The sequence below is a fragment of the Andrena cerasifolii genome, chromosome 13 (assembly GCF_050908995.1).
Source record: "Andrena cerasifolii isolate SP2316 chromosome 13, iyAndCera1_principal, whole genome shotgun sequence".
NCBI classification, from domain to species: domain Eukaryota; kingdom Metazoa; phylum Arthropoda; class Insecta; order Hymenoptera; family Andrenidae; genus Andrena; species Andrena cerasifolii.
The window spans coordinates 12,087,501-12,107,445 of record NC_135130.1 but is presented as its reverse complement, the minus strand read 5'-3'; the positions used below and the strand labels follow the sequence as shown (position 1 = coordinate 12,107,445).

Below are 19,945 nucleotides of genomic sequence, written 5' to 3'. Positions count from 1 at the left end.
GTAACAGGAAAGAAGACAGTCCAATTCACCGGATGGAGACAAAGATATAGATCCTCTGATCCTGAATCTGACCGATATCGGTCAAGAGATGGTTGTGAATCTTCGTCATATTAATTTACGAGCGCATCCGTGCTACAGGGACCCTGACCCGATTAATCTCTACCACAAAGTAGGGCATGGCACGCTGGATATGTATGTTCTCAGCCCGAGCAAAGACAGCCGCGAAGTGAGGGAGTTTATTGTAAAATGGCACGCTTCCGATTGCAAGTTATTCACTGGATCTCATAAGAAAGATTCCAACAATTTAACGTTTCCGATTCAGAATCTCGTGTCGATATGCGCTCTTCTAGTTTGGCAGCCGGCCAATCCCGAGGACACCATCACCAGGATATTGTTCCCAGGCAGTACGCCGCAACACAAGATCTTCGAAGGGTTCGAGCGACTCAAGCACTTGGAGTTCCTAAAGCATCCGGTTTGTTCGGCAAAGAGCCTCTCTCCGTCTACGTCTTTGGCCACTCTACGGGATAAGCCGGCCAAGCAAAAGTTGAGTCTGATCGAGAAGGAGTCGTCGAAAAAGATCTCGGACGTAAAGAAAGAAAAGAAGGAACCGTCCGAGGTAAAAGTGGGAAAAGGCGGCGGAGGCGGAGGCGACGAAACACCGGCCAAGAGTATAACACAGGGGACACCACCGATCATACCTACCAAGCCACAAGGTGCTAAAATCGAGGTGAAAACTAAGAAAGCTGCTGAAAATAAAAGGATAGAGGTGGAGGTAAAGGAGGCGAAGGAGAGTAAAAAGATTGAAAAGGAATTGAAAGAAGTGTCGAAGAAAGAGGCTGTAACGAAGAAGGAGGCTGTAAAAATGGAGAAGCAGACTGCGGAGAAGCCGGAAAAGACGGAAGAGAAGCTCGAGAAACGCGAAGAGGAGAGCCTGAGAAAGAGCGATGCCGCGATGAAATCGGAGGGTGAGAAGATGATGAGAGCGAAGGGTGAGTCGAAAAAGAAAGAGGCGAAAGAAGCGAGAGATGCGAAAGTTGGTGGCGTTAAAGTTGGCAGACTGGAAGCGGTGTCTGCTGCTGGTAAACCGAAGCTAGTCGAGAAGAGAGCAAAACAGCAGTCGTACGCGGAGAAAAAAGAGGCCGGAGTGGGAGTGAAATCCTCGCCGACCACCCCGAAAAAATCTGTCAACGGAGTCGCGACGAAAACCGAGATATCCAAGGCAAGTGTGCAAAGAGGAAAGCTGGCTACCGCTCAGAAAACTACGACCGCGCTGCCGGCTAAGAGCGCGAAAGATGCGAACAACAGGAAAGTGGTCGAGCAGAAGAATATCGAAAAGTCGGCGATAAAAGAGACGACCGCCGCCGGTGGTATGGCTGTTGGCAGCATGGCGAAGGTGTCGGTGAAAGCAAAACCAATGGACAGAAAGCCGATCGGGCGCCGCGGGAAACCGGTTAGTCCGATTAAAGCCCGTGCGCCGGGTAGCCCGGCGAAATCTACTCGCAGCACACCAACCACTTCCGTCAAATCCGACAAAGATGGAGTGGTTCGAAAACCGAAGGGTGACAAAGGCACCACCGATTCCTCCACGGTTTCCACTCCGTCTGGGATCGAACCAGAGACCGCGGCGAGACTCGTCGAGAAGAGTCTGATCGAGAAGTCGGAAGACATCTCGTTAGATTCCATTGAAAGCAAAGTGCTTGCCGACCTGAAGGAAGAGCGGGAAGTGGTAGAGGAGATCGAGGCAGTCCTTCAGAAAGCCGAAAGAATCGAGGAGACCAGAAAGGACGACCGTTTCGAGGGAGACGACGAAATCACAGCCGAAGTTACCGATAAGAAACAGGAGGAGGACATCACGGAAGAGGATGTCACTGCCGAAATCGAGGACGCGCCGAAGAAGGACAGCTTGAGGAAAGGGAGCCAAGAATTGACGGAGGAGGACGAATATCTGATCGTCGAGAAGGAAGAGGTGTACACGGAAGATTCCGTGCAGAGCGGCGAAGGTGAACAGAAACATATTCTCGACGAAGCCGAGTCCGAGAAAGCGAAAACATTTCAAGACCTGGGACTCGTAAAGGAGAAAGGCGAGGAGGAAGGGATCGAAGAGAAAGAGAGGGATGAAAGCGCGGAGAAGGAGTCGACAGGGCGGACGGAAGCGGAAGCGGAAGCGGAAGCGAAACTGACCAAAATAGACAAGGAGAGGACGGAGCCGATCGATTTGTCACCGGACCGTCGAGAACAACTCGATGAGGAGGAGGAGGAGGAGGAGGAGGAGGAGGAGGAGGAGGAGGAGGAGGAGGAGGAGGCGGAGGAGGAGGAGGGGGAGGAGGTGAAAGATGTAATTACCTCTGCGTCGGAAACTAAGCAAAAAGCTGAGGAGAAGGATGACTTTGGCAAAAAGGACAGCGATGACATTACGAAGGAACCGTCTAGCTTGAGTCCGGACAAGTTTGATTCGTCCGAGAAGAAAACCACTGATACCGATCTGAAGCCGGAGGTTGATCAGAAAGAACAGGCGCCTGAGAAATTGGAGGAATCGCAGGAACGAATCTCAACGATAGAGTCCGGTGCTACGACAACGGCACCGACACTTCCCGAAGACGAACGCATACCTCTCGACGAAATAAAGGAGGATATCGATGAGAAACACATTATCGAAGAGGTGAAGGAAAAAGATGTGTCGTCGAAAGTTAAAGAAGAGGTTGATGCCACTCCCGCCACCCTTACTGTCGCTACCCCCGCCATCGTCGCCGCAACCGCCGCGACCACCGCGACCACCGCGACCACCGCGACCGCCGCGACCACCGCCATCACCGTCACCACCACCACCGTAACCGACACCGCTATTACTTCTATTCCCCGAGCCGCGCCAGCAACCACGGCCAAGCCTGACGTTCCAATGTTCGATGTTCGCCAAGCAGTGCAATGCTTGCAACGCGATATCGTGAAAACTCCGGACGAAGTTGCCGATTTACCTGTCCACGAAGAAGTGGATCCTAAATTGTACAGGATGGAAGATTTCGAAAAGGATAAAGATGAGAAAGCACTGCCACCGGCACCAGCAACTGCGCCAGCACCGGCACCGGCACCGGCACCGGCATCGGCACCGGCACCGACACCGGCACCAGCACCAGCGCAAGACGTCAAGGAGCCTCCGACTCCACCGGTTAAAGAACAGAAAGGTGTGTTTAGCTTCTTCGGCAAGGTTGCTGATAAATTTGAGAAGGGTATCGACAAGTTGACTAAAAAATCCAAGAAAGAGCACGATAAGGATGCCGATGAGAAATCTTCTTCCAAGTCTAGCTCGCCCAAGGAGGCAAAGGTACAAGAGAAAACTCTCCTCGAAGATGTGGATATGGAAAAAATGTTTCTGAAGGTGAGCAAGCCTAGCGAAAAAGTCGAAGCTTCCGAAGAAATAATAAAAGAGGACACGTTCGAAACTAAAGCCATACGGGACGAAATTGTACAAGAGATATCGAGCAAGGATGAATTAGCCAAGGACACCAAGGATAGCCAAGCTGAAAAGGAAGGGGAAGGAATTATTGCTGTAGCCGTTGAGGAGGAAACGGATGAAATACAAGCGCTCCTCGAGGAAGCTTCGAAGAAATTTAAGACGGTGAAAGACAGTTTAAGGGACTCGTTGGAATCTTTGGAAGGAAAGATCGGGGACGAAAGTGTTGACTTGTCGGGCGAAATAGGAGCGGTGAAGGATACCGTAAAGGACACGATGGACGGCGTCGTCGAAAGATTGGAGAGAATAAAGCCGCAAATGGAGAATGCATCGCCCGACACCAGAGAAACGGAAAAGGTGAAATTCGACATACCAAAGGACGAGGAATTCGAAGCGGAGTACGAAGAGACGGCGGCAGTTGAAGGTCCTGTGAAGGATATTAAAGAGGCTGTACGCGATGTCGGTGAAGTTCTCGCGGGAACGGCTGGTATCGACATCGAAGACAAGGCGAAGGATGTTACGGAGATTGTCCGAAAGGTTGCTCAAGTTTTGAAAGGAGACGATTTCCTTCCAGAGCAGACGCTGCTTGGCGAAACAGCAGTGGCGGACAGGAAGGAAGTTGCGACGTCGTTAACTGCAGCTAAACCGGAATCACCGATATCCGAATACGAGGGCAAAATTGTCGTAATGCCGACCAAAGTTGGCATCACTGAAGAGTTTCCGCAGCAAGAACAAGAACAAGTGGGAGAGTTGTCGATCGATGAAACCACCGCACGAGTAGCACCGGTCAACGTACTTACCACCCTAAAAACGCCCGACAAACACGGCACCGTCCAGCTAGACGAGGAGCCTTGTGTAAAAATAACCACTGAAAAAGATACCATTTCATCTCCGAAAGATGAAGCAAAGGACACTCGCGATGCTAAGGAAATATGCGAGGACATTTTCAAGCAAGATTTCATTTGTAAATCTGACACAGAAATTGCACCGGGACAGGTGGAAAGTTGGAAGGAGGACGTTCTGGAAGCCGGATTGGAAGATGTATGCATCAAAGAAGTTGCAAAAAAATTATCCGACGAAGAAGAGGTAGAATTGCCGACCATAGGTTTTCATCAAAAAGTCTCTCCTGCCAAAGCTGAAATTGTAATGGTCTCGCCTGGTTCTACGCCAACATCTCCCAAATTCGTCGCAGACAAAATACACGAGAGCACTTTGGCAAGTAAAGAAACTGCGGTTCCTGTCAAATTGCCGGCTGAAATAAAAGCTATCGTCGACAACGTGGACCGCCTGGCGGCGGACGTTATTCAACAGCTTGTAACGAACAAGACAAAGATCACGATCGAAATTATAGAATATATTACGACGATTAAACGCCTACCAAGGGAACGCGTAATTTACATTATCGAAGAGCTGATTGCGAGGAAGCAACTTTCTAGGGAGGATGTCGTTGATAACGTCGACATGTTTAAGCTCGATGAACCGATTACGCCACAGTTGAGAATGGACCTCGAGGAATATATTATAAATGAATACGTTACGAAAGGAAAACGTATTACTATTCGGGTAGTCGAGGAAATTTCTATTAAAATGCTTGTCCCGAAAACAATTGTTATTCGAATTATTAAAGAAATTATGGTGAAAAAGTCGATCGACGTGTCTACGGATGACCTGTGGGAATCGCAAACAGAAGATGTGGAAACTAAAGAAGGAAAGGAAGAAACAGAAAAGTCGCATCGAGTCGATGAGGAGGAGGCGGAGGCGGAGGAGGAGGCGAAGGAGGAGGAGGAGGAGGAGGAGGAGGAGGAGGAGGAGGAAGAGGAGGAGGACATATCTCGTATAGATGCAAAGGAAGCAAAGGGAGCAAGGGAAGCAAAGGAAGAAAAGGAAGCAAAGGAGGCAGCAAAGGTAGAGGTAACTGTGCAAGTATTTGTTTCTGGGAAGCAACCAGTTTCTCTGACGGCCGAGGAAGAAGAAGAAGAAGAAGATTTGGAGGAAGATGGTTTCGTCAGTATCGGTAGAAAAGTTTCGAAAGAAACGATCGATGATTTCGAGGCTGTCGAACAGGAGTACAAAGTGCGCGACGTGCCAGTTACTTCCTTCGATGACATCTCACCCGCTGTTCCAGCAAAATTGCTCGAATCCAAGGAGAAAGATTATGCCGAAGAAGCCGCCGAAGATACCGCAAGTGATGTTGTCGAGGCTGACGAGAAATTTGTACACGAGACGAAAGAAAAAATAGGCAAAGAACGGTTGGATGTAGATAGCACGATAGATGTTACACTGGACAAGCAGGAGGCAAAAGTTGAGGATACGAAGGATCGCGATACAACGTCGCAACTAAAGCAAGTCTCGGAAGCTCTCGACGCTGTTGAAAAGTATCTAGACGAAGCCAAGGAAAAAGTAGACTCGAAAATTATGTTAGTCGAGGAGACGGCAACAAGTGACTCCGATGGAGGGGAGCTGGGTACGTTTGAACCAGTGAAGGAAGAAGCGAAATCAGAGACGCCACGTTCCGCTGGCAAGGAGGTTGAACAGGTGGTCGCCGAACAAGTGGTCGACAAGATTGAAGAATCCACTCAAGTTGCAGGGGTGGCACTGGCAGAAGAATCTGAACGGGAAGTAATAATGGATAGAGCGACAGATGAGAAACCCAAGGTCCAAGTGCCGCTTAAACCAGAGGTGAAGCTAGCGGATGCTACGGGAAGAGCAGTGGAACCAAAGGCTGAGGAATTAATTAGCGATGGCGACAAGGCAGGAGACGCCAAGCCAAAAGAATCCGCAGAGGAGAAAGATGATGAATCGGCCGTAGCTGTTGGCCACGAAACTGACAAGCTTCAAGGTATCGCCAAAGCTGAGCAAATGCCTCCGAGGGATGTAACGGGATCTGTTATTCAACAGGACGAACCTATCGAGACTTGTGTGCAGGTGAAAGTAGTTACTGTTGAAGAGAAATCGAAAGTTGACCAAGACATAGGGTCTGTTCGGCGTATGCTAGTCACGGCGAGCAGCGAAGATGGTGGACACGAAACAGAAATTTGTCCAACTGGTAGCATTACGTTCATAAAAACGCCGCTTACTCCGGATGATTCCCTGAAAGATGCGTCTATAAAGTCAACACCTGATAAGGATTCTTTACTTCTTGATAAAGATTCGCTGCGTTCCGGGACGAGTAGTCCAGAAAAGGATAGCATCTCCGAGAAATCAGCTGCAGAGATTAAAGATGTGGTCGGGAAAGCTACACCAGAAGACAGTTTAGACAAGTCACCAGTCGGCAGACACGATTCACAGGATCTGGAAGACAGTTTAGAAAAGGCAGGAGTGGAAGAGCCGAAAAAAGTGGACAGCACTTCGCCTTCCATCGACACAGAGAAGACGACACCCACATCCCCCCTTGAAAAAATTCAAGCCATCGAGTTGACCGATAAAATGGTTACTCAGCTACCAGATGCTATCGCACAAACACAAGAATTCCCTGTAAAAGTGACCAAAGAACAGCTGCTTATCGATACAAATGGTATTTCTGAACCGGCTCTGGAGGCGACGGCGGCAGCAGCAGTGTCAACAAAGTCGCCTGAATCTGCTGGTTCGGAAGATGTTCCTCCGGCAGAAATCGATACCCTCTCGAAATCGCCTACAGAGAAACAGGAACTTGCAAAAAGTCCTACCGACACAAAAGCTGCCAAGTCCATGACTTTCGAGAGAGAAACAACCCCGAAATCCTCAAGTGATAAAGAAGACGAGAGGGAAATTCTTGGTATATCGGGTGAAAAAAGTCACGATACAACACCGGTGGACGGAACGATAGTTGAGGATAGCAAAGTGGATGGCGAAGGCGAAGGCAAAGGCAAAGGCAAAGAACCGAGTATAGACGATGTGGATGATACAAAAAAGTTGCGTTCCCCGAGTATTGGTAGCGATAAAGGTGATTTGAAGGATAGTGGGTCATCATCGGTCGACGATACGGGGAAGCCTTCGAGCATCGTTAATGAGAAACTTGAGAACAAGGAGTCCGCTGCTGGCTCGAAATCGCCCGACACATCCACGGATAAAACAGATGAAAAGAAATCTGGGCAGGTAGCGGGTGATGGTCATGACGACCAGTTAAAGAGAACAGAATCAAAGGTGCTCGTTGAAGCTGGCGACCAAGCCTTGGATGTGCCACTGCTATCCACTGTCCAGAAATCGTCCACAGAAGAAATTCTTCAACAATCAACCACTGCGGATCAAGAAGTCAGTTTGCAACTGGCGGAAGAATCTTGTGCTGTAAGTACAACCGACGAATCAAAGCCTCTAGACATTACTGATCCTCAAAAGGAATTGGCTGGTAGAAAAGTTTCTTCTGCATCCGCTGAATCGCAACAAGTCGAAAGTGAGAAGCACGATTTAAAAGACTTGAGCGAAGAATCTACGGGTAAGTTCAGGTCGCCGAGTATTACGAGTGCTCCGGGGGAGTCGATCACTCCTGGGGAGTTGAAGGAAACGACGATAGCTCGTTCGAAATCGCCAAGCATCGCAGGCGAATCTTCGGATCTGAAAGAGGTCGAAACCGAAGAACCCAAGGAACCTATGGGTCCGTCGAAATCACCAAGCGTTGTAGGCGAATCTGTCGATTCGAAAGATGACGATCAAACAACAACGGTTGAGAAATCCAGATCCCCCAGTGTAACAAGCGTTCCGGGGGCATCGAGAGAAACGATAGATGATTCAAAATCAGCGAGCAGTGGTGGTGAATCGATCGATTTCAGAGACATCGATGCAAAGGTTGTTGACAAGTCCAGATCGCCGAGTGTGACGGGAAAATCCAAGGAAACGATAGGCCGATCAAAATCGCCAAGCGTTGTAGGCGAATCTGTTGATTCGAAAGATGACGACGAAGCAACAACGGTTGACAAATCTAGATCCCCTAGTGTAACAAGCGTCCCGGAGGCATCAAAGGAAACGATAGATGATTCAAAATCAGCCGGTTTCAAAGACGACGATGCAAAGATTCTTGACAAATCTAGATCACCGAGTGTGCCAAGCGATGCTAGCGAAGCGAAAGAACAAGTGGATCATCGCCGTTCAGAATCCCCCACTGACTCAAAGTCTAGATCGCCCAGTATATCAAGCTCACCTGGAGAAACCAAGGACACGACGGAACGCTCAAAGTCTCCAAGCGTTGCTGTCGTTGAATCGCCAGATTCAAAAGACCTTGCTGACACAAAGTTGTTAGTTGATAAATCTAGATCACCGAGTGTAACCAGCGCCAGCGTTCCAGAAGAAATGAAAGAATCGGCGGACATGAAGAAGGTCGATCCAAAAGCGATTGATATACTTGGATCGCCCGGTATAACAATCACTGTTGGTGAATGTAAAGAAATGATGGATTTGAAAGAGGTCGGAGCAACTACTATCGACAGATCCAGATCATCCAGCATACAAGACGCTGGTAGCGAAGCTGAAGACCGAGCAGACCATTCAAAACCCCCGAGCATTGCCGGTAGTACTCCTGGCGAATCTAAAGAAATGGCTGATAAATCCGGGTCACCGAGTGTAGCCAGCGTTCCTATTGCAGCTGCGGAACCAGTAGACCACTCGAAATCTCCAAGCATTGCCGATGAAGCGCCGGAATTAAAACAAGTCGATTCGAAAGTCACTGAATCAAAGTCTAGATCGCCCAGTATATCAAGCTCCCCTGGCGAATCCACGGAAGCGGTGGAACGTTCAAAGTCACCAACCACTGCTGGTGAATCACCGAATTTAATAGACGTGGAAGGAAAAACGATAGATAAATCGAGATCACCTAGTGTAATCAGCGTTCCTAGCGCACCTACAGAGCTGGCAGACCGCTCAAAATCGCCAAGCATTGCTGGAGAAACACTAGACACAGAGTCGATTGACAAATCTGTAGCAGCCAGTTTAGCTGACAGTACTGGCGAACCTAAAGGCCAAGTGGATCGTTCGAAATCCCCGAGTATTGCTGGTGATTTGCCGGAGTTAAAAGACGTGGAAGCAAGGGTAACTGATAAATCTAGATCTCCGAGTATAGCCAGCGTTCCAAGCGAAACTAAAGACCAAGTACACCATTCAAAATCCCCGAGCATTGCCGGTGAATCGCCGGATTTAAAAGAAGTCGACTCAAAGTCTAGATCGCCCAGTATAGCAACGTCGCCGGAAACATCCAAAGAGGCAGCGGATCTTTCCAAGACACCGCCGAGCGTCGCTGGTGAATCGCCAGATTCGAAAGACACCGAGGCAAGGGCCATTGATAAATCTAGATCTCCGAGTATAGCCAGCGTTCCAAGCGAAACTAAAGACCAAGTACACCATTCAAAATCCCCGAGCATTGCCGGTGAATCGCCGGATTTAAAAGAGGTCGACTCGAAAGCCACCGACTCAAAGTCTAGATCGCCCAGTATAGCAACGTCGCCGGAAACATCCAAAGAGGCAGCGGATCATTCGAAGGCACCGTCGAGCGTCGCTGGTGAATCGCCAGATTCGAAAGACACCGAGGCAAGGGCCATTGATAAATCTAGATCTCCGAGTATAGCCAGCGTTCCAAGCGAAACTAAAGACCAAGTACACCATTCAAAATCCCCGAGCATTGCCGGTGAATCGCCGGATTTAAAAGAGGTCGACTCGAAAGCCACCGACTCAAAGTCTAGATCGCCCAGTATAGCAACGTCGCCGGAAACATCCAAAGAGGCAGCGGATCATTCGAAGGCACCGTCGAGCGTCGCTGGTGAATCGCCAGATTCGAAAGACACCGAGGCAAGGGCCATTGATAAATCTAGATCTCCGAGTATAGCCAGCGTTCCAAGCGAAACTAAAGACCAAGTACACCATTCAAAATCCCCGAGCATTGCCGGTGAATCGCCGGATTTAAAAGAGGTCGACTCGAAAGCCACCGACTCAAAGTCTAGATCGCCCAGTATAGCAACGTCGCCGGAAACATCTAAAGAGGCAGCGGATCATTCGAAGGCACCGTCGAGCGTCGCTGGTGAATCGCTAGATTCGAAAGACACCGAGGCAAGGGCCATTGATAAATCTAGATCTGCGAGTGTAACCAGCATTTCTGGTGAAACTAAAGGCCAAGTAGACCGTTCAAAATCACCGAGCATTGCCGGTAAATCACCGGATTTAAGAGAAGTCGACGCGAAAGCCACCGACTCGAAGTCTAGATCGCCCAGTATGGCAATTTCACCGGAAAAATCCAAAGAAACGGCGGATCTTTCGAAGGCACCACCGAGCGTCGCTAGTGAATCGCCAGATTCGAAAGACACCGAGGCAAGCGCCATTGATAAATCTAGATCTCCGAGTATAGCCAGCGTTCCAAGCGAAACTAAAGACGAAGTACACCATTCAAAATCCCCGAGCATTGCCGGTGAATCGCCGGATTTAAAAGAAGTCGACTCAAAATCTAGATCGCCCAGTATAGCAACTTCGCCGGAAACATCCAAAGAGGCAGCGGATCATTCGAAGGCACCGCCGAGCATCGCTGGTGAATCGCCAGATTCGAAAGACACCGAGGCAAGGGCCATTGATAAATCTAGATCTCCGAGTATAGCCAGCGTTCCAAGCGAAACTAAAGACCAAGTACACCATTCAAAATCCCCGAGCATTGCCGGTGAATCGCCGGATTTAAAAGAAGTCGACTCAAAATCTAGATCGCCCAGTATAGCAACTTCGCCGGAAACATCCAAAGAGGCAGCGGATCATTCGAAGGCACCGCCGAGCGTCGCTAGTGAATCGCCAGATTCGAAAGACATCGAGGCAAGGGCCATTGATAAATCTAGATCTGCGAGTGTAGCCAGCGTTCCAAGCGAAACTAAAGACGAAGTACACCATTCAAAATCCCCGAGCATTGCCGGTGAATCGCCGGATTTAAAAGAAGTCGACTCAAAGTCTAGATCGCCCAGTATAGCAATTTCACCGGAAAAATCCAAAGAGGCAGCGGATCTTTCCAAGACACCGCCGAGCGTCGCTGGTGAATCGCCAGATCCGAAAGACATCGAGGCAAGGGCCATTGATAAATCTAGATCTGCGAGTGTAGCCAGCGTTCCAAGCGAAACTAAAGACGAAGTACACCATTCAAAATCCCCGAGCATTGCCGGTGAATCGCCGGATTTAAAAGAAGTCGACTCAAAGTCTAGATCGCCCAGTATAGCAATTTCACCGGAAAAATCCAAAGAGGCAGCGGATCTTTCCAAGACACCGCCGAGCGTCGCTGGTGAATCGCCAGATCCGAAAGACACCGAGGCAAGGGTCATTGACAAATCCAGATCACCGAGTGTAACCAGCATTTCTGGTGAACCTAAAGGCCAAGTAGACCGTTCAAAATCACCGAGCATTGCCGGTGAATCGCCGGATTTAAAAGAAGTCGACTCGAAAACCACCGACTCAAAGTCTAGATCGCCCAGTATAGCAACGTCGCCGGAAACATCCAAAGAGGCAGCGGATCATTCGAAGACACCGCCGAGCGTCGCTGGTGAATCGCCAGATTCGAAAGACATCGAGGCAAGGGTCATTGACAAATCCAGATCACCGAGTGTAACCAGCATTTTTGGTGAACCTAAAGGCCAAGTAGACCGTTCAAAATCACCGAGCATTGCCGGTGAATCGCCGGATTTAAAAGAAGTCGACTCGAAAACCGCCGACTCAAAGTCTAGATCGCCCAGTATAGCAACGTCGCCGGAAGCATCCAAAGAGGCAGCGGATCATTCGAAGGCACCGCCGAGCGTCGCTGGTGAATCGCCAGATTCGAAAGACACCGAGGTAAGGGCATTTGACAAATCTAGATCACCGAGTGTAACCAGCATTTCTGGTGACCGTAAAGACCGTTCAAAATCACCGAGCATTGCCGGTGAATCGCCGGATTTAAGAGAAGTCGACGCGGAAGCCACCGACTCAAAGCCTAGATCGCCCAGTATAGCAATTTCACCGGAAAAATCCAAAGAAACGGCGGATCTTTCGAAGGCACCGCCGAGCGTCGCTAGTGAATCGCTAGATTCGAAAGACACCGAGGCAAGGGCCATTGATAAATCTAGATCTGCGAGTGTAACCAGCATTTCTGGTGAAACTAAAGGCCAAGTAGACCGTTCAAAATCACCGAGCATTGCCGGTGAATCACCGGATTTAAAAGAAGTCGACGCGAAAGCCACCGACTCGAAGTCTAGATCGCCCAGTATAGCAATTTCACCGGAAAAATCCAAAGAAGCGGCGGATCATTCGAAAGCACCGCCGAGCGTCGCTGGTGAATCACCAGATCCGAAAGACGCCGAGGCAAGGGCCATTGATAAATCTAGATCCCCGAGTATAGCAAGCGTTCCAAGCGAAACTAAAGACGAAGTACACCATTCAAAATCCCCGAGCATTGTCGGTGAATCGCAAGATTTAAAAGAAGTCGACTCAAAGTCTAGATCGCCCAGTATAGCAATTTCACCGGAAAAATCCAAAGAGGTGGTGGATCATTCGAAGGCACTGCCGAGCGTTGCTGGTGTATCGTCAGATCCGAAAGACATCGAGGCAAGGACCATTGATAAATCTAGATCTCCGAGTATAGCCAGCGTTCCAAGCGAAACTAAAGACCAAGTCCACCATTCAAAATCTCCGAGCATCGCTGGTGAATCGCCAGATGCGAAGGACCTTGAGGCAAGGGCCATTGACAAATCTAGATCACCGAGTGTAACCAGCATTTCTGGTGAACCTAAGGGCCAAGTAGACGGTTCAAAATCTCCGAGCATTGCCGGTGAAACGCCGGATATAAAAGAAACCGACTCAAAGTCTAGATCGCTGAGTATATCAAGCTCCCCTTGCGAATCTAAGGAAACGGCGGCGGTGGAAACTACCGTTCCTAGCGCACCTACAGACCCGCTGGACCGCTCTAAAGCTCCAAGCATTGCTGCCGAATCGTCGGATTTAAACGAAGCTGCTGATAGAAAAGTTAGCGATAAGTCTGGATCCCCCAGTGTGCCAACCTCGCCTGGCGAATCTCCAGAAACGGCGGAACGCTCCAAGTCACCCAGCGTCGCTCGAGAATCGCCGGATCCTAAAGATGCGGTAGCAGGAGCGATTGATAAATCTAGATCGCCGAGTGCGGCAAGCGTTCCTGGTGAATCATCTATAGACCAAGTAGGCCGTTCAAAATCGCCGAGCATTGCCGGTGAATCGGCCGAGTTACACGAAGCTGATTCAAGAGTGGGCTTGAAATCTAGATCGGCCAGTATACCAACTTCACCTGGCGAATCTAAACCACTCGGCGGTGGCGGCGAATCGTCCGAGTCAAAAGACTTGGAAGCAAAAGGAATTGATAAATCTATTAGATCGCCGAGTGTAACCAGCGTTTATAGCGCACTTACAGAGCCGGTAGACCCTTTAAAGTCTCCAAGCATCGCTGGAGAATCAGCAGATTCGAATGACGTGCAAGCAATGTCGACTGATAAATCTAGAGCATCCAGTGTAACCAGCGTTACTGGCGTGTCCCCGAGTATTATCGATGAATCGCCGGATTCGAAAGACACGGAAGCAAAGGGACCGAGCGCAACCTGTGTTCCAGGTGAATCTGAAGGGCAAGTAGACCGTTCGAAATCTCCGGATTTAAAGGAAGTCGATTCGAAAGCTGCTGATAAATCTAGATCGCCCAGTTCAACAGTCACTCCTGGCGAAATTAAAGAAACGGTGGCGGTGGAAGATTCAAAGTCGCCGAGCGTAAAGGACATGGAGGCAAAAATGGCACTTGACAAATCTAGGTCACCTAGTACGACAAGCATCCCTGATGAATCTGTGGTCTGCATAGACCGTTCAAAATCGCCTAGTATTGCCAGCGAATTGGCACATTTAAAGGACGTCGAATCGAAAGGCACCGATCGCCAGTCTAGATCGCCCAGTGTAACTAGCATTGCTGGAGGAGTGTCTATGGAAACGATGGATCGAAAGTCAACATCTCCGAGTGTACCAAGCGTTTTCGATGATGTTAAGGAAAGTGATTTTAAAGATGCTGGCGTGACAGATGTTGCCAAGTCCGTAGGACAGTTTGTGGCAGGCGTTGCCGAAGAGCCCAAGGGAGCCGACCACCGGTCGAAATCATTGAGCCCAGCTGGAGAGAAGGAGGAGGTTATCGATAGCGTATTGGCATCCAGCGTTATGGTTGCGACGGGTGCAGTGGATTCAGTGGTTGCAGTTTCCGAAACTATGGACGAAAAGGAGTTTATGGAGAAGGGTGAGAAAGTTGTACTAGATTTGGAGAAGGAAAGATTCGATCGACCGCAGGAGGATGATAAATTATCGCGCCTTGATTCACCGATCAGCGAAAGAGCGGTAAAGGATGGATCTCGGTCTGAGAGCGTTGTGGAAACTGGTGACAAGACTCCTTCGACTAGATCCAGGGCTGCAAGCGTATACGAAGAGAAGACGCCTAGTATGGACCAAGAGAAATCATCCGAGTCATCGGGCAGGACAGAGGATCGTACGAGCATCGGTATCGCTAGTACGAAAGTAATTGATAAAGTACTGGGAATTATTGACGGTACAGGTAAAGTAACATACGCGGTTAGTTCCGGTGATGCTAGCGAGGGAACTAAACAACAGGAGGATGAGCAAGAAGACGATATCGTGAAAGTGACGGCTGAAAAGAAAGCAGACATTGAAAAGTATATCTTGGAGGAATATATATGCAAGAAGAGAAAAATTACATCGATCATGATCGAAAAGATAGTAATGACTTATTCAGTGCCGGAATTCGTGGTAATAGACATAATAGAAACCGTCCTTGCGAGGGAGAGAGAAAGAGAAGGCGAGGGCGAGGGCGAGACGGGGAGCGATTCAATTTTAGATTTGGTCGATTACAAAACCAAGAGTTCGGTCCAAGTCGGAGAAACGATTGGATTGGAATTACAGAAGAAAGTGGAGATCGAAAAGTATATAATGGACGAATATGTAGCTAAACGTAAGAAAATTACGTGGATCGTTCTCGATGAGATCTCGGCAATGAATGAAATACCGCGGCCCCTTCTCGACACCATTGTCGATGAGATTATCGTAAAGAATAATCTCGAGAGAATTATGATAATGGAGACGGATGTAGAAAAGGCTGAAAAGGAATCAAAGCGCGAGATACCAGCGTCATCGAAAAGCACCAGTGGATTTCACTTTCCGGGGATTGATGTAGCAGAGTGCGGAAAGACGGGCGATAATCTTAAATCATCTTCCGTTATGCATGTACATGAATATAGAGGCGCGAAAGATGCAAGCGGAGGTTCAACAAGTCCCAGTTTATGTTCGGAGCCGATCGCTTCCGATAAATCTACCCAAGATAGTCCTGCTCGATCCGAGCCGCGCATAGACGAAGAAATATCAATATCGGAAGAGAAGAGGACAGAAGTGGAAGGTATCGTAGAGGGTGAATACATTAGGAAAGCAAAGAAGATTACGGACCAAGTTTTGGAGGAGATTATCGTTAGGACCTTTCTACCTCGGTACATCATTTTGGAAATAATCGAAGAAATAATCCTGAAGAAGCAGCTTTCAAGAGATTCGGTGATGGGCGTAGAGATATATCAGGAAGACGAGCCGGCGGATGAGAGTTACGAGGAAGCTCGATACGATTACCGCGATGCGAAAGTATCCGCCGGAGCGGAAGCATCAGTTTCCGATTATCCGATAAATTACGAGAGCCAGTTTCACAAGGCGTTCGTATGTGGAATAACAGAGATACGGACGACTCATATTACGACGCTCTCGGGAAAATCCACGCCAGATATGACACGTGACGGGACACCGGACTCAACCTCAGAGCCTACAGCATCCACCGTTGAAAGAATAGAAGATAAATACATTGGTGGTAAAGCAGCCGATACGCACGCTACAGAGAGTGAAACACAAACAGTTGACGCATTGTTGAAGGAAAGCAAAATTGGCCGCTCGGCAGATGGTGAGAGAGTTGCGGGTGTATTGGAATCCGACGCGGCGGCGGGTATTATAAAATACGATGTGAAAAAGATTATAAAGCGAGAAGTGGTGGAGCAACAAGAGCCCGAAATTCTCACGGAAACAATCAGGAAACAGATCATTTCGGACGAAGGCGACCCCGAAATCACCATTCGAAAGATTATAAAACGAGAAGTGGTGGAGCAACAAGAGCCCGAAATTCTCACGGAAACAATCAGGAAACAGATCATTTCGGACGAAGGCGACCCCGAAATCACCATTCGAAAGATTATAAAACGAGAAATTATCGAGCAACGCGAACCAGTTGTAACGGGAAGCGTAATCGAGCGTGATATCATAACAGAGGTCGAGGGTAGAGAGCAATGTGCGAAAATGATTGAAACGATAAGAACTGAGACACAGAAAGACGACGACGACGAGGGTCAAGTATTTGGTGGAGAATCGATGATTACGTCGCATCGCCGAGCGGACGAGGGTAGCGAGACCGAGAGAGAAGAAGACAAGAAGACAATGGAAAGAGATGGGAAGGATATAGTTGCGCAAAAGGATAAACGCCCAGCGTCCCCTCTTGTACGCGATATTACTTGCGACAGTAGTGGCGGCATTCAACTGCATCCATCTGGAAGGTCTACGCCCGACAGAAAACCCGAAAGCAGATCCTTGACAGGAACACCGGAAGGTTTTCGATCGGGCGAGATAATAAGAACGATCATCACCACGACGAAAACAGTCTCGGACGATGGTGAGATTGTGACGACAACCCGAGAAGTTACTGAAACAACCAACGAGAAAGGCGAGACAGTAGTGTTGGCGGAAAAAGTGGACGTTAAGGTAGATGAATATTTGCCTAGTAGGGATGCGGCCGAATCAGCGATCAGTAGCATTATCGATAGTATAAAGTCGTCCGAGTTAGAGGGTGGGCCGCATGGTAGCGCGAAGGAACAGCAAAGTCGTTCCGACGATGGTGGCGTAGACGTAGGCGTAGGACAATCCGCCGGGACGAGTCGGCAACTCGAGCAGAGCATCGGAAAGGAAGAAATATCGGTAGGATTCTCCGCAGCTGCCATGAGCAGTAGTTTTTATGGCGAGCTACCCGCTGTTCCGCCTGAAATCAGTGCCATGAAGACATTCCAAGAGGACGTAGATAGTATGCGTAAAAGTAGCGATCCTATTCCGATACAACAGGCTGATTATACGTTTAAAAGGTTTACGGTGGAGAAGGAGTATGCTGGCGGTTACGAGGAGAAAGCGGATGCAAAGAAGTACGTTGACGAAGCCGATCTGGACTTTGAGAAAGCTCTAATGGAACGTAAAGAAATGAAAGAGCCACCTGAAACGCTCGGTAGAGGGATGTCGCCGAGATACACGAATGGAAGTGTACGGCAAGAAATGTCCGATGGCAGGGCGGGCGAGAGTAGCGAGGATACGGCAGCTGACTCGAAGAAGGATCCACTGGACGGTTGGGGAACTCCGTTAGGTCTTCCGTCGCCTAAACCACCGCAGAAATTTAACTTGAAGTGTGCGGCGGCGATACAGACATCCGATCTCGGGGCAGTGTTCGATCCCACCAAAGACTGGGGCGAACCGCTCAGGCTACCTTCTCCAGCTCCTACGACCAATGAAATTTCAAACAAGGGGACTCCGGGAACGCCGAAAAAAGAGAAGAAACAAGCGCGAAAGATTTTGTCCGAGAATCTTAAGAATAAGAAACGCTCGGAAAGTCCAGGAAAGAATGAGAAAAAGATGAAAGACTCCCGGAATAAGATTCAACCGGTGTATATGGATCTGACATACGTTCCCCATCACGGAAACTCATATTACACATCGTTGGAATTTTTCAAACGAATTCGGGCGAGATATTACGTATTCAGTGGTACCGAGCCGAGCCGAGAAGTATACGACGCATTGCTAGAAGCCAAGAGAACTTGGGAAGACAAGGATCTCGGTATGTTCTCTTAACTAATTCTAAGTAGCTATATAATCGTCGCATAGTTTCTAATCGGTTCATTGTTTATTGTTTAGAGGTAACTATGATACCAACTTACGACACGGACACTTTGGGTTATTGGGTGGCCGATAACGAAGAGGCTCTCGCTGCGAATCGCATCGACCTCTCACCTTCGGCATCCCGATGTACCATCAATCTTCAGGACCACGAGACAAGCTGCAGTGCCTATAGACTCGAATTCTAGGGATTGGCAGCCTGCTCAGCCGTAATAGTCGAGTTCTGAGCGGAGTTCAGAATATTATTCACCATTGCTTCGTTTTCGGGCTCATTTACACACGACACAGGCGTAACCGTCCCTCCCTACTAATCCCCGCTAACCCGACTCCTGCAACTTCAGAGATTCCTAAAGGAGCCATTTTTATGTCCGAGCTTCGACCTGGCTTGCTCGGAGTAACACGATAATTATCCTCCATCGAGATACGTAGCTGCGTCTCTTTCCTCGCTCCTCCTTCTCACTTTTCTGTTTCGTGACGGCGACGGATTTTCAGAAAGATCTTTAGGAACAGAAGGTAGAAATATCGAAACCGTGGGATCCTGTACCTACAAGTAACTCGGCAATCTGATAAAGAAAGAAGGAGAAGAAGAGGGAAAAAAAATGACTGTCTACTACTCGAATCTCTGGCAAGCCGATACATACGTAGGTATGTAGGTGTCAATTTCAGCTTCAACGATCTGACTCGCACTCAACAATAATTCGTTATCGTTGCAATTAACGGTCAACATTTCTCGACATATGTAGGTACATGTATCTACTCGTGCATAGATAAACGATAATATACATACTTGCGTACGTACGTACATACATACATACATATATACATACATACATACATCGGATGGTACTAGATAGGAATTATCCGTGTCGTATAGAGAATAGAGATACAAAACCGTGAGTTTCGATGAATCAAGTACGAGCTTCGATGACCGTCGCGCGTCGATTAGATTAGACGGAAAAAGCATAGAGTGACGTGCTATTACAGAATGCAAATGTGAATACTCCATTTCGAAAAGTTTTTCGAGTCTTTTTCCAATCGCGACAGGTGAAGAAATAAATTAAATGGTGTAATCTCCCGAAGGGATTCCCTTTGTCATGGCCAAGACAGGAAAGTGTCCAAAGTCGAGTCGAGGTGGCGAGAAATTAAAACATCATCCATCCAATGGGCAATGTCCACGTTTGATAATTTAATTCCAGCGAAAAGCTCTTTAAACCTCCCGATACAAACGGTACGTAGGTACCCAAATACCTAGTCCGTTCAAGGCGGCACGCTACAGAGTCGGCAGTCTCTACTACAAACCCGTTTGTAGGATGTTTTTAGCCGCGAAATATTTCATTTGCAACAGTCAGATATATGTGTGCCACCTCTGAGATATAGGAACAACTATGAATTTAATAGGCGCACCACTTTGAGCTTACAATTATACCAAATGATAATGGTCAATGAATAACCCTACTCCTCTCGATTGTCGAAACATACCCTGGTTCTGATATTATCTCCATCCATTGCTGTTATTTCGCGATAGACTGGATTGTAAAAGGTCTCCTCATCGTGGAGAAACTGTAATCT

General features: G+C 48.4%; 1 protein-coding gene across 1 annotated transcript in view; it reads left to right on the top strand.

Annotated features, from left to right (window-relative positions):
- Positions 1-19,945, top strand: part of LOC143376116 (uncharacterized) — a 33,945-nt gene that overhangs the window by 12,143 nt on the left and 1,857 nt on the right. The window contains exons 7-8 of the mRNA XM_076826034.1: positions 8-18,317; positions 18,395-19,945. The exon at positions 18,395-19,945 is cut by the window's right edge and continues 1,857 nt beyond it. Coding sequence (XP_076682149.1) covers positions 8-18,317; positions 18,395-18,564 — 18,480 coding nt within the window. The 3' untranslated portion in view covers positions 18,565-19,945. The remainder of the gene's footprint in view (positions 1-7; positions 18,318-18,394) is intronic.